Genomic DNA, 13,378 nt, shown 5'->3' on the forward strand with positions numbered 1-13,378 from the left:
AAAACTTCTAATTCCCTAGGAAATAAATAGGCAAAACTCTTAGCTACATTAAAAATATGTACTACATCAGACTACAGTATTGTTCTTACTCCTTATTTGTAGGAAATATACACTAAAGTATTTGGTGTGATAGAGCATCATGTTGGCAACTTACTAGCAAATGAGTCAGGAAAAATAAAGTTAATGTGCTGTGCTTGCAATGTTTCAATAAATTTGAAATTATTTCAAAATAAAAATTATAATTTCCTTTCCATGAATGTGATTAATTAATTAATTGATGTCCTAAGGGCTAGAAAGAAGCTTACATTTATGTAAGTGCTGCTGCTGCGCTGCTTAGCTATATCTGACTCTCTGCGACCCCACGGACTGTAGTGGTCCTCCAGGCTCCTCTGCCCATGGAATTTTCCAGATAAGAATGATGGAGAGGGTTGCCATTTCCTACTCCAAGGGATCCTCCCAACCCAGGGATTGAACCTGAGTCTTCTGCATTACAGACAGATTCTTTACCAGTAGTGCCACTTGGGAAGCCCTAATTTATTTTAGGTGGAACCAAAAAAAAGCCACAAACCTGGTCACCATTGCAAGGTTTCCCTTCTCGGAAAGCATCAACCTAAAGTAAGACTAGAAAGAGCAGCCATACCTTTTGCTTAACAAAAGTAGCATCTGCAGTGGAACTCTCAACTGGGAAGGAGAGAACAAGCATTCAGACTACAGTTTCAAGGTTTTTTTCCCTTCCTCATGTACAATTCTACTCTATGGGATGTCTGTAAGATAATCTAGATCACAGCTAGTCCGGTCATCGTTTTCTTCCATGTGTTTTATTCATTCAGTCAATACTGGCAAAGTGAAGCTCTGCCTTGGGTGTCATCTGATTGAGTGATGGACTAGGGCCAGTGAAGGCAGGAATCTGCAGGCAGAAGGGTCAGTGACCTGACCTCCAAACACAACTTCCAAGTGTCTGTATGATTAGAAATTTTACTCAAAATTCACCACTGCCACCCTGTGGAAGTACAGCAAGGAATCGAACTGAGTTTAAAGTCGATATTTGAAGCTGGTCATCTGGTTGAGGGGTTCCTAGTCTTTTTACCTCTACATACATGTTCAGTTCCTCAGTCATATCCTACTGTTTGTGACCCCATGGATTGTAACCCACCAGGCTCTTCTGTCTATGGAATTTTCCAGGCAAGAATACTGGAGTGGGTTGCCATTTCTTCTCCAGGCAATCTTCCCAACTAAGGGGTTGAACCCATGTCTCCTGCATCTCCTACATTGGCAGACTGATTCCTTACAACTGCACCACCTCTAAAGGATTTTACTCTCTACCTTTCCCCCAAATTGAATCTATAATTTGTGAAACTAAAAACCATCATTTATTGACAATTTACTTGCCCATTTTTATAAACCAGATACATCTATAAATGCCAGTTGAGCTTCTGATCCATGATTATTAACTAGTATTTATATTTTTAGTTGATTTCATTCTAATAAAAAGCAAAGGAGCATCAAGTTTTCATCAGTCTTATACAGTCTCTATTAAACATACTGACCTTTTCCAGTCCTGTGGCAAAAAAAAGGTCAGCACATTTAATAGAGACTCTATGCAGATATGCAAATGGATCAACAAAAAAGCAAGAGAGTTCCAGAAAAATATCTACTGCTGCTTTATTGACTACACCAAAGCCTTTGACTGTGTGGATCACAACAAACTGTGGAAAATTCTTAAAGAGATGGGAATACCAGACCACCCGACGTGCCTTCTGAGAAAGCTGTATGCAGGTCAGGAAGCAACAGCTACAACTGGACATGGAACAACAGACTGGTTCCAAATTGGGAAAGGAGTACGTCAAGGCTGTATATTGTCACTCTGCTTATTTAATTTATATGCAGAGTACATCATTAGAAATGCTGGGCTGGATGAAGCACAAGCTGGAAGAAAGATTGTCGGGAGAAATATCAATAATCTCAGATACGTAGATGACACCACCCTTATGGCAGAAAGTGAAGAAGAACTAAAAAGACTCTTGATCAAAGTTAAAGAGGAGAGTGAAAAAGTTGGCTTAAAACTCAACATTTAGAAAACTAATTTCATGGCATCTGGTCCCATCACTTCATGGCAAATAGATGAGGAAACAGTGGAAACAGTAGCAGACTTTATTTTGGGGAGCTCCAAACTCACTGCAGATGGTGATTGCAGCCATGAAATTAAGATGCTTGCTCATTGGAAGAAAAGGTATGACCAACCTAGACAGCATATTAAAAAGCAGAGACATTACTTTGCCAAAAAAGGTCCGTCTAGTCAAGGCTATGGTTTTTCCAGTAGTCATATATGCACGTGAGAGTTGGACTATAATGAAAGCTGAGTGCCGAAAAATTGATGCTTTCAAACTGTGGTGTTGGAGAAGACTCTTGAGAGTCCCTTGGACTGCAAGGAGATCCAACCAGTCCATCCTAAAGGAGATCAGTCCTGGGTGTTCATTGGAAGGACTGATGCTGAAGCTGAAACTCCAATACTTTGGCCACCTGATATGAAGAACTGACTCATTGGAAAAGACCCTGATGCTGGGCAAGATTGAAGTCGGGAGAAGGGGATGACAGAGGATGAGATGGTTGGATGGCATCACTAACTCAATGGACAGGAGTTTGAGTAAGCTCCAGGAGTTGGTGATGGACAGGGAAGCCTTGCAGTGCTGCAGTCCATGGGGTCACAAAGAGTCGGACACGACTAAGCGGGTGAACTGACTGAACTGATTAAATGTACCATTTGTTAGTTGTTTTGTTTACTTTTAAATAATAAAAAATAGTTTGTAAAGCCTTAATACTACCTGCTAAGTGAGCCAAGTCTGTGGCCTATGTTCATAAACCATTGATCTAATCCAGAAGTTTTCAATGGGGGACAACTGTGCCACCCAGAGGATGCTGGGCAATACCTGGAGATATTCTTGGTTGCGACAACTTGGAGGGACGGGGTTGCACGTGGCATCTAGTTGGTGGAGGCTGAAGATGCTGCTGCGATCCATTCATTCTACAATCAAAGGGCAAGCCCCACCCACAGCAAGAACTGTTTGGCCGAAAATGTCAGCAGCAGTGAGGTTGAAAACTGATCTAGTCCAAAACTGTATAAATGAAGAAAATGAGACCCAGAATAATTAAATGATTTTTCCTTTTATTTTAAAAAACTTAGTCTGATTTTAAATTAGACAATTCATTCAAGGATTCCAGAAATAGAACATAAAACTTGGACATTTATCCAAAAATATACAAGAATCCAACAAGCACATGAAAAGATGCTCACATCATTAGTCATTAGGGAAATGCAAATCAAAGCCACAGTGAGATGGCTTATTAGTAGGATTACTCGGATAACTATTGGAGAAGGAAAACAGCAACCCACTCCAATATTCTTGCCTGGAAAATCCCATGTACAAAAGAACCTGGAGGGCTACTGTCCTTGGGGTCCCAAGAGTTGGACACAACCGAAGTGACTTAGCACACGGGATAACTATGATAATATTTTTTAATGTTAAGTGTTGGTGAGATAGTGAAGTTAGAAATCTCACACATTGCTAGTGGGAACATAAAATGGTGCAGGCATTGGGGAAAGCAGACTGGTACAAAAATTCAAGTACAGAATTACCAGATGACCCAACAATTCCACTGTTTTTATTAAAAGGATTCATCCGCGATAGTATGAACATCCTCCAACTCAACTATAAATGCAGTATAAAAGACTGTTGTGGGCCTCTGCCCCCAAGGCAGAAGAAAGAGATGTGAGGGAAGACCACCGCGCCATATTCTAGACTTCATCTGAAATATATTCTGCACTTGATCTTCTCTGAGTTTCAGCTCCCTTAAGTCTATCCAATCTTGCTTCTAACTCCGGAGTCCCAAACTCGTTCTCCCAGGTGTACAAGGACTAAGGGGGCCCCCACCAGCTAGAAGTAGAAAGTAGAACGTGAAGTCGCTTAGTCGTGTCAGACTTTTTGCGAGCCCATGCGCTGTAGTCTGCCAGGCTGCTCCGTCCATGGGATTTTTCAGGCAAGAATACTGGAGTAGGTTGCGATTTCCTTCTGCAGAGGATCTTCCCAAACCCGGGATGGAACCAGGGTCTCCCGCACTGCCGGCAGGCTGTTCACCATCTGAGCCACCAAGGAAACTCCCGCTGGCCAAGCTGGCGAGAAATCACGATCCCTCTACAGGGTCCGCAACAAACCCTCGAGGTAAGATGAGCGTCTCACTGCCTTTGCTGCGTCGCAGGTACTCATTCTTCCGGCAGAGCGAACTAGCTTGTTTTCCCGTGGCCGCTCGCTACCGGGAAGGTACGCACCCGTTGGCGCCTATGGTTGCCAGGAGACAGACCAGCCACTTCCTCCAATCAGCGTGCATCTCTTTGAGTCCAATCACAGAAGCCAGAAGAGCGGTAGTCTGAGGTGAAAGGTCATGCTGCTATTTGGCGGCCATTTCTCTTACAGCCCTGTGTGGTTACTTCAGTCTCGAGGGTCCCACGACAGTTGCGTCGGCGGCGAGTAGCCCACAGCGTTTCCCCACTACTGCTGCGGTAGTCGCGATGGTAAGGAGAAAGAGAACGACCGGAGCTGCGTGTGAGAGAGAGGGAGGCTCGCCGGGCCTGGCGGTGGTTTCGCGCGCTTCCCATTCATCCGCGTGAGGCGCCGCGGGCCGGGTGGCCGGCTCTTTCTCCACGCCCTGGTTGTCTGAGGCGCGCCCTCCTTCCGAAGCCCTGTTTTTCGCTCCCTAGGAGTGCTCCTGCCTCCTTCCTCTTCGTTTGAATCTGAGCCTGAGGTGTTCTTGCTGCCTGGGGCCCTTGGGTCGGGGTAAAGATAAAGCGACTTTGCACGTCCCACTTTACGCACTCCAAAATCCTGTTTCGTCCAGTGATGTTGGGAGGCCCCACAGCCTTTTGGAATACTGAGCCCAGCCTTTGAGTATTCTCAAATGATTTTGTTCATTTAGCAGATGTTTACTGAGCGCCTGCTACCTACCAGGGCCTGGGCCCGGTAAAAGTTCTAGGAATGTAGGGTGAAATTAGTTCTAGGAATATAGAAATACAGTTATAGTAATATAGGCTTGGAATGTAGGGTGAAAAGTATTGATGCGGACCGTGCCCTAGGTTAATTCAGTCGGTATGGGAGAAAGGCGTTAATCAAATAACGATAAATGTGTACTTTCAAGTGATGTTAAGTGCTGAGAAGGGCGCAGTCAGGGTGCTGTGAAGGGCTGCCGAGGTAGTCAGGAAGGGTGGTTACGGTGTGCAGCTCTTGGAGGAGGGATTTAACCTGAAACCTAAGCGTTATGAGAATACAGCTCCTTAAAGAGCAGGAAGAAGTGTATGAACGCCCAGCTCAGGGGTCAGGAGCACAGCCTCTAAACCGAAATTATTGAGAGCAGGCTACAGCCACTTGGCTTCTTAGGCTTTTTGAGGGGTTCTGGATTCTACTCCCAAGTGCATTAGGAAGCCATTGAAGCATTTTGAAGCAGAGATAAGATAAAAATAATATTTACCTTGTGGCTGGTAAGTTGGAGAAAGACAAGAGTGAAAGTTGGAGACCCACCTGAAATCACCCCGAATATGTTTATTCTAAGAGGACTTCAGTAGCCAAGTTTCTTGGTTCTTTTCCTTCTTTGAGCTGATGAGGAAAGGGAATAAAGTCTGAATTGACTGGGGATACCATTGGTTTGCTGAATAAACAAGTTTAGCGATTGCCCATAGGTAGGAGACACTGCAAGTCAAAGAAGAGCCAATCCTATCTCCTGGAATTCGAAGTGAAAAGCTGTGGAGCGAGATCTGCCCCTGTGGCCTCACACAGAACTAACTCCTATGTCCCAGAGATCACCTTATTGATTCACTATTCCCTCCTTTTACAGAGGTAGCCCACCCTGCCTAGATCAGCCCTTTTCCCTCCGGAAATACCTCTCATCCTTTAAAACAAGGGCACTACTTGTTTCAGGCAATCCTCCCTTTGGTTTTAAAAAACCCAGATGTTTCGTATCCTTGTACGCAGCATATTTCCTCTTACTACATTGCAAAATAATTGTCTATTTGTGTGTTTTGACCCTCCCACAGTGGGCTTCATGAGAACAGGGACTGTCATCTGCTCTTTTTTCTTTTCCATTTTTGCCTTTACCTTTGTTTCTTTGTGGCCTTGGAACAATGAGTGATGTATATTAGGTATTCAGTGTTTCTTAAGTCAACAATGCATACTTCTTTAAGTTTTGGTGGGTTGAAGATGAAATTGGCTGACTAGGTATTTTAATTTCTCTGAAGCTCTTCAACAAAAGTGAAAATTATGTAATAAAGTGAGAGAAAATCAAGAGTTTGCTTCATTTGGACACCATAAAGTATTGGTGGTTTAATAAAGAAGAGAATTAATCAAATTGGATTCTTTTCTTGTTGTTGTTCTTTATGCAGAGTTTGCCCCTCAACCCCAAACCTTTCCTCAACGGATTAACAGGAAAGCCGGTAATGGTGAAGCTTAAATGGGGAATGGAGTACAAAGGCTACCTGGTGTCTGTAGATGGCTATATGAACATGCAGGTGAGCTGACGAGTTATAACTGACAAAAATAAAGCAAAATTCAGGAATAAGGCCAGGGAGGATGCTGTAACTGTGATCACTATGTGTGAGATTGGGCACAGATTTCACTTCTAGTGTTTACAAGTAAGAGCTCAGACATTTGGTTCATAGTGCGATAAGACAGATAAACTAGAGTGTACAGAAAAAGCACACATTTTTGCAGCACTTAGCTCTGAGAGAAGCTTTTCAAGTGAAGTCTTTTGATGAGTGCTAAATGTATAACATCAAAGTAATTTGATAAAGTCAATTCTTGAGGAAGAAAACAGACCAACCAAAGGAATTGATGAACTGACTATGTGTCTGTTAAATTAGCTACTGTAAATGTTTCAGCCAGGTTTTACACTTTGTGTTTATTTGTGATTTTAAAATGTATAATGTAAAATTTACCATTTTAATCATTTTCAAGTGTGCAACTCAGTGGCATTAACTATATTCACACTGTTGTGCATCCATCACCATTATCCATTTCAAGAGCTTTTTCATCATCCCAAAGTGAAACTCTATGCCCATTAAACAAGAACTTCCCATTCCCTCTGCCTCCTGGTAAACACTTTTTGTCTTTATTCTAGGTACCTCATATAAGTGAAATCTTAAAATATTTGTCCTTTCGTGTCTGGCTTATTTCATTCAGCGTGGTATTTTCAGGGTCCATCCATGTTGTGGCATGTATCAGAATTGCATCCCTTTTTGTGGTTGAAGTAATGTTCCATTGTGTGTAGCAGTCCGTTAGTATCTTGGGGCGTTGGTTCCAGGACCTGCTGGGGACACTGAACTCCACAGATGCTTGGGGTACATAGTTAGTTCTCCATATCGCGGTTCTGCATCAACTTGTCCATGCAGTTCAAACCTCTATTGTTCAAGGGTCTACTGTATATACCTCATTTTACTCATTCTTCTGTTGTTGAATATTTGGATTGTTTCCACCTTTTGACTATTGTGAATAATGCAGTGAACATAGGTGCACATGTATCAGTTAATAGTCTCTACTTTCAGTATGGTAATTCTTTAATTTTTTGAGGAACTGCCAGACTTTTCCATAGCAGCTGCACCACTATACATTCCACCAGCAATGGATGAGGGATCCAATTTCTTAATATCCTCACCAACACTTGTTTTCTGTTTTTATAATAGTAGTCATCCTAGTAATGTCAAGTAGTAGCTCATTGTTTTGATTTGTATTTCCTTAATGATTAATGATGTTGAGACCTATTTATGTGCTTACTGGTTATTTACATATCTTGAGGAAAATGCCTATTCATGTCCTTTGGCCATTTTTAAATTGTGGTGTTTGTTTTTTGTTGCTTAATACTAGTAGTTTCCAGCCACTTTTTTGAAGAAAATATTTGAGGTTATATTTTCCTGAAGCACAGGTATTTGTGTGACTGATTAATGACTGATGAATGAATTTTAAAGGGTACCTAGATAGGTGGTCCAGAGAAGGCAATGGCACCCCACTCCAGTACTCTTGCCTGGAAAATCCCATGGATGGAGGAGCCTGGTGGGCTGCAGTCCATGGGGTCGCAAAGAGTCGGGCACGACTGAGCGACTTCACTTTCATGCATTAGAGAAGGAAATGGCAGCCCACTCCAGTGTTCTTGCCTGGAGAATCCCAGGGATGGGGGAGCCTGGTGGGCTGCTGTCTATGAGGTCGCACAGAGTCGGACACGACTGAAGTGACATAGCAGTAGCAGCAGCAAATAGGTGGTCAGTCCAATCGTGACTCCATGTGTTCTATACTGGTTATGTTTTTAAGTGAATACTAATAGGAGCACTTATAGGCTCAAAGCTGAGATTTCCCTTAATCTAGAGTTTACTACCCGAACAGACCATGCCCAGGTGCTCGAAGTTCCTGGAAAATTACCTAAGCAGTCATCGTTTACCAGGGCTATAGAAAAATTGGAAGACTAGACCCATTGTGCTAAAAATGTTGCAGACATGGTGGTTGATTACACAAGTTTGTGAATATACTAAAAATCACTGACTTGTACACTTGAAGAGAATTTTATGCTGTAAGAATGCTATCTCATTAAAAGAAAGGAATAAAAAAAAATACCTGCCAAATATTTGGTTTTAGAAGTAATGTAGCTTTCTAGTGAACCAGAGAGAGTTATGAAATGTTATCTCTGAGTAACTAACCACATCAGTGATGCTTTTCTGAGTTTGTTCACTGGCACTGAATATATCAGTGAACAAAACAAAGTTGCTGTCCTCACGAAGTTTTGTGCTTTAGTGATGGAAGATGGTTTTATAGTGTGATATCAGGTAATGGTAGATGCTCTGAAGAAAAGGAAAGCAGAAATGGAATAGTGTGACAGGAGTGTACAGTATCAGATGGGATAGCCAGGGAAAGCCTCTCTGAGGAAGTAAATTTAAGCAGAGACCAGAATTGAGTGAGTGAGTGAAGACTATCTGTGAAACTGAAGGTCGCTCAGTCGTGTTTGACTGCTTGCGACCCCATGGACTATATAGGTCACGGAATTCTCTAGTCCAAGATACTGGAGTGGGTGGCCTTTCCCTTCTCCAGGGGTTCTTCCCAACCCAGGTTTCCCACATTGCAGGCGGATTCTTTACCAACTGAGCCACAAGGGAAGCTCAAGAATACTGGAGTGGGTAGCCTATTCTTTCTCTAGCAGATCTTCCCGATCCAGGAATCTAACGGAGATCTCCTGCATTGCAGGTGGATTCTTTCCCAACTGAGCTATCAGGGAAGACCTTTCTTGGGAAAGAGCATCCCAATTTGAGGGAACAGAAAGTTGCAAAGGCTGTGTGACAGAAACATGCTTTTTCTGTTCAAGGCTTGGCAAGAAGGCCAGGGCAGAGTAGTTAATAAGTATGATAGAGAAGTTGGAGTGGTAGTCATGGAATGCCTTTTAAGTGATAGTACGACTTTTGGATTTTATTTAAAATGTGATAATATACAAACAGCTCATACAGCTCAATGTAAAAAAAAAAAAAAAAAAGTGGCAGAAGACCTAGACATTTCTCCAGAGAAAACATACAGATGGCTAACAGGCACATGAAAAGATGCTCAGCATCACTAATTATTAGAGAATGCAAATCAGACTACAATGAGGTGTCACCTCATACCAGTCAGAATGGCCATCATTTAAAGGTCTACAAATGATAAATGCTGGAGAGGGTGTAGAGAAAAGGGAAGCTTCCTAAACTGTTGGTCAGGATGTAAATTGGCACATCCTCTAATAGTATGAAGGGTCCTTAAAAAGCTAAAATATATAGAGTTACCATATGATCCAGTAATCCCACTCCTGGGCATATATCCAGAGAAAACTAATTCAAAAAGATACATGCACCCCAGGGTTAAGTCTTAAAGAGGAAAATGTAGAATATAAAAAAATGATACAAATGAACATGTTTACATAAGGGACTCAGAGACAGGGGAAACACACCTTAGGTTACCAAAGGGAAGGACGGAGAGGGATACATTGGGAATTTGGGGTTAACAGATACACACCACGATATGTAAACTAGATAAACAAGGATTTTATGTATAGCACAAGGAACTAAAACTACTCTGTATTTTGTAGTAACCTGTAACGGAAAAGAATCTGAAAAATGTTTGTGTAACTGAATCATCTTGCTGTACACTCAAAACTAGCACAGTAATGTAAATCAGCCTTAGTTCAGTTTAAAAAAAATGTGGTAGAAGGCCTTTGAAGCCTCATTGTATAATTTAGAAGCCGGTTAAATGTTGATGAATATCTGCTGGAGATAATCACTTTTTAAAAAAAGCTGGTTGATCTTTTGCATACAAAACTGTCGGCAGTAGTTCCAGGCAAAACCATATCCTCTGCGAGGTTGTTTTTGTTGCCTAGGAGAAGGAACAGGATCCAGGAGCATGACTGATTCATTAACGTGTTCTAAATGCTTTACCTAGCATCCTCTCTACTCCTTGTTTTTCTTTCCCTTTGCCCACTTACCTAGTTTTTGATGGAAATTTACTTGTTTCCTTTCCTGTTCATTTGTTTTTTGAGTCCCAGTAGCACTGACTGTAATTTTTTTTAATTCACAAGTTTATTAACTATATGTAGAAGGAAAGCTAAACATTTTGATGTAAAGTTAGAAATAATAGAGTTCTCTAAAATAACCATAAAGGTCGCTCTTAATTATTTAACCTCCTCTTAAGAACTTTTTTTTCCTGTTTGTTAGCACATATTTTTTTAAACCCTTATTCAGTTCTTTAGTTTGGTTGTTGAATAATATAAGAGTATTTGGCATTTTAACCATAGCTTTTATACCCATTGGGTTCCTCAGTATGATTGATACAATGTTGTTACCCCAAGAAAAGTTACTGTCTAGTTCTTTAGAACTGAATTATTGAAGCTTACTCATAAATTGGAGAATTCCTGACATGTTAATGTTTAATAGAAATATACATTACTGAGAGATTTTTAAAATTGTGTTGAAACAAGCTTTATTATATATTAGTTCTACATCCATCAGTGTTAACTTTACTTAATGTTTTACATGAAACCAAAAAGGACTACAGTAGTATTGGAAAGCTAACCTAATTGTTGTAGATAAATATACGTCATTGGTACAGAAAGGTCTCAGTTAATAAGTTCTCTCACCAGGGTTAGGTATATAATACTGTTTTCCTCTGGTATGATAATACATTTTCTTCTTATTTAAAGCTTGCAAACACAGAAGAATACATAGATGGAGCATTGTCTGGACATCTGGGTGAAGTTTTAATAAGGTAACAATGTCAGTAGTATATATAAGGACTTGGTGATGAGCATTAGAAATACATGTTTAAATTATTAGTGCCTCAATCTGAGACTTATTTTTTTTCTAACTACTATTAATTTAGAATAAAACGCTACAACTAGACTTCAAGAGTCATGAAATTGTTAAACTTGGCAAAGCAGCAATACTTTGGAGGTGTTCATTCTTAAGGTTTTTGTAGTGTGGATGTTAAACTTTGTAGCTCTTAACTGTGCCTATTTCAGTGGTTTTAGTTGCAAGAACTTGATTTTGAATTTTGGGTGGGTCTGTCAGCTGTTAGGTATTTGTATTTTAAACTTTCTAGAACTAGTTTTACACCTCTAAATTCTAGTCATTTTAACAACCACATTGCATAAAAATAGTACTGTGTGCTCTATAACAACCAAAGATCATCTTTTAAAAAGAGAAATGATGTGTTGTAATTTTAACGTTAATATTTTTGTAATGAAAAAAATCTAGTAATAATTCAGATCTTACATGGTTTCTTGTTGAAACAACAAAATGGTGTCTTTCTGTTTACAGGTGTAATAATGTCCTTTATATCAGGGGTGTTGAAGAAGAAGAAGAAGATGGGGAAATGAGAGAATAGCATCTTTGGGGGGGAACTTTTTTATATATATTTGTAGACAATAAAAATCTGTTTGGTTTTCAATTTGACTGTGAGCGGCTATTCATGTTCAGATACTTACTTGCATATTCAGATGAAACAGTTCAAAGATTATTCACAGAACTAATGCTTTAAAAACTACCAAACTTTATTCAAGTGTGTTTTCATGTAAACCCAATGCTGTATTTTTTTTTTCTATGAGAGAAATTTATTTATATTCTTTATAAATGTTTGTGAAAGTGGATTTCAGCCCTTGGAATTGTATATTAACTGAGACCTTTTTATTTTTGAGCCACCTTTGACATATATAAAGTTAAATATTTTCCTAGAATTCATATAGATTGTGTTATTTTACTCAGTAGTCAATAAATTATACGTTAACACTATATCAGTGTAAGCTAAATGATGTATACATTACAGCTAAAATTGAAACACCACCTGAAAATTAAAATAGTTTTGAGTATAGAATACAACAGAAATTGTGACATCAAATGCAAGCTAAAGGCCTGTGGTTTGTTCACTTAAGAGAATTAAGTTTTCTGAACAGAACACCTTAATGTGAATTAGAAATCAATCTCAAGGTTGGTCATGTTCAGACTACATAATGTAGTGGTTTTCATTTAAGTTTTAAACTCCTCAATATCAGTATTTTAGAGTTGTACATTGTTAAAATGTATACTTCATGGTGATAAAATGTATATTATGAATTTTGCTCTGGATCAGTTGAAAAAAAATTATTTAAAGTCTCATGTTGTCAGAATGCCATTATTGCTCTTAAATGGTCACCTGCCATATAGTCACATTAACGAAGTAGCTGTGGATGTGTATCCCCAACTGGGACAACAGAAGGTATAAATGTTTAGCTATATAAAATAATGGTTAGGATATGGATAATAAAAGTCTTCAACAAAATAATGTAACTCATTTCCAATCATAAGGGTCTTTTAGAATAAGGGCCTGATTTCTGAAATTGGTTAGGCCTGTATGTGTGGCAGAATATTGCCATGACTGAAAAGCAAAATCTACAGATTATGCCTAAGGCATTCTGGTAATAAATGTCTTAACTGCTTCTGTTCAAGTGAAAAAATACTCTTCCTCCAGGGATTTCGTTCTTGTATCCTTGACTAAAAGTAGTTCATGTTTGTTACCAGATGGAGGTTTTGAACGGTAGATAAGTTGTCTTCCCTGCTGAAACAAAAGAAAAAAATATTTTTCATGTAACTGTTTTCTATTGAAGTATAACCCCAGAATACTAATTATTAACTTGATTTTCCCAAAGAATAATATAGTTTAAAATAATCCATTTACAAAGAGATTGATGACTAATGGATGTCCAAACGCAGGCAGAGTTACGTAGCAAATGGAGTACCGTGGTATGCAGAAGACAGAGCAGTTAGGTGTTATGGGGAAATAGGAGGGTTTAGATAGTCATCATA

At 39.7% G+C, this 13,378-nt stretch overlaps 2 protein-coding genes across 2 annotated transcripts in view; one reads left to right on the forward strand and one right to left on the reverse strand.

Annotated features, from left to right (window-relative positions):
- The first annotated feature begins 4,438 nt into the window (after positions 1 to 4,438).
- On the forward strand, positions 4,439 to 11,987 carry SNRPF (small nuclear ribonucleoprotein polypeptide F). Its single transcript, XM_065937143.1, has 4 exons — positions 4,439 to 4,567; positions 6,425 to 6,550; positions 11,242 to 11,306; positions 11,858 to 11,987. Exons 1-4 carry the CDS (start codon positions 4,565 to 4,567, stop codon positions 11,922 to 11,924), a joined length of 261 nt encoding a protein of 86 aa, XP_065793215.1. The 5' UTR covers positions 4,439 to 4,564; the 3' UTR covers positions 11,925 to 11,987.
- Positions 11,988 to 12,649: 662 nt separating this feature from the next.
- The window catches only part of CCDC38 (coiled-coil domain containing 38), a 36,263-nt gene continuing 35,534 nt past the window's right edge, over positions 12,650 to 13,378 (reverse strand). The window contains exon 18 of the mRNA XM_065937133.1: positions 12,650 to 13,127. Coding sequence (XP_065793205.1) covers positions 13,017 to 13,127 — 111 coding nt within the window. The 3' untranslated portion in view covers positions 12,650 to 13,016. The remainder of the gene's footprint in view (positions 13,128 to 13,378) is intronic.

Source organism: Muntiacus reevesi, chromosome 1, assembly GCF_963930625.1.
Source record: "Muntiacus reevesi chromosome 1, mMunRee1.1, whole genome shotgun sequence".
Classification (NCBI taxonomy): domain Eukaryota; kingdom Metazoa; phylum Chordata; class Mammalia; order Artiodactyla; family Cervidae; genus Muntiacus; species Muntiacus reevesi.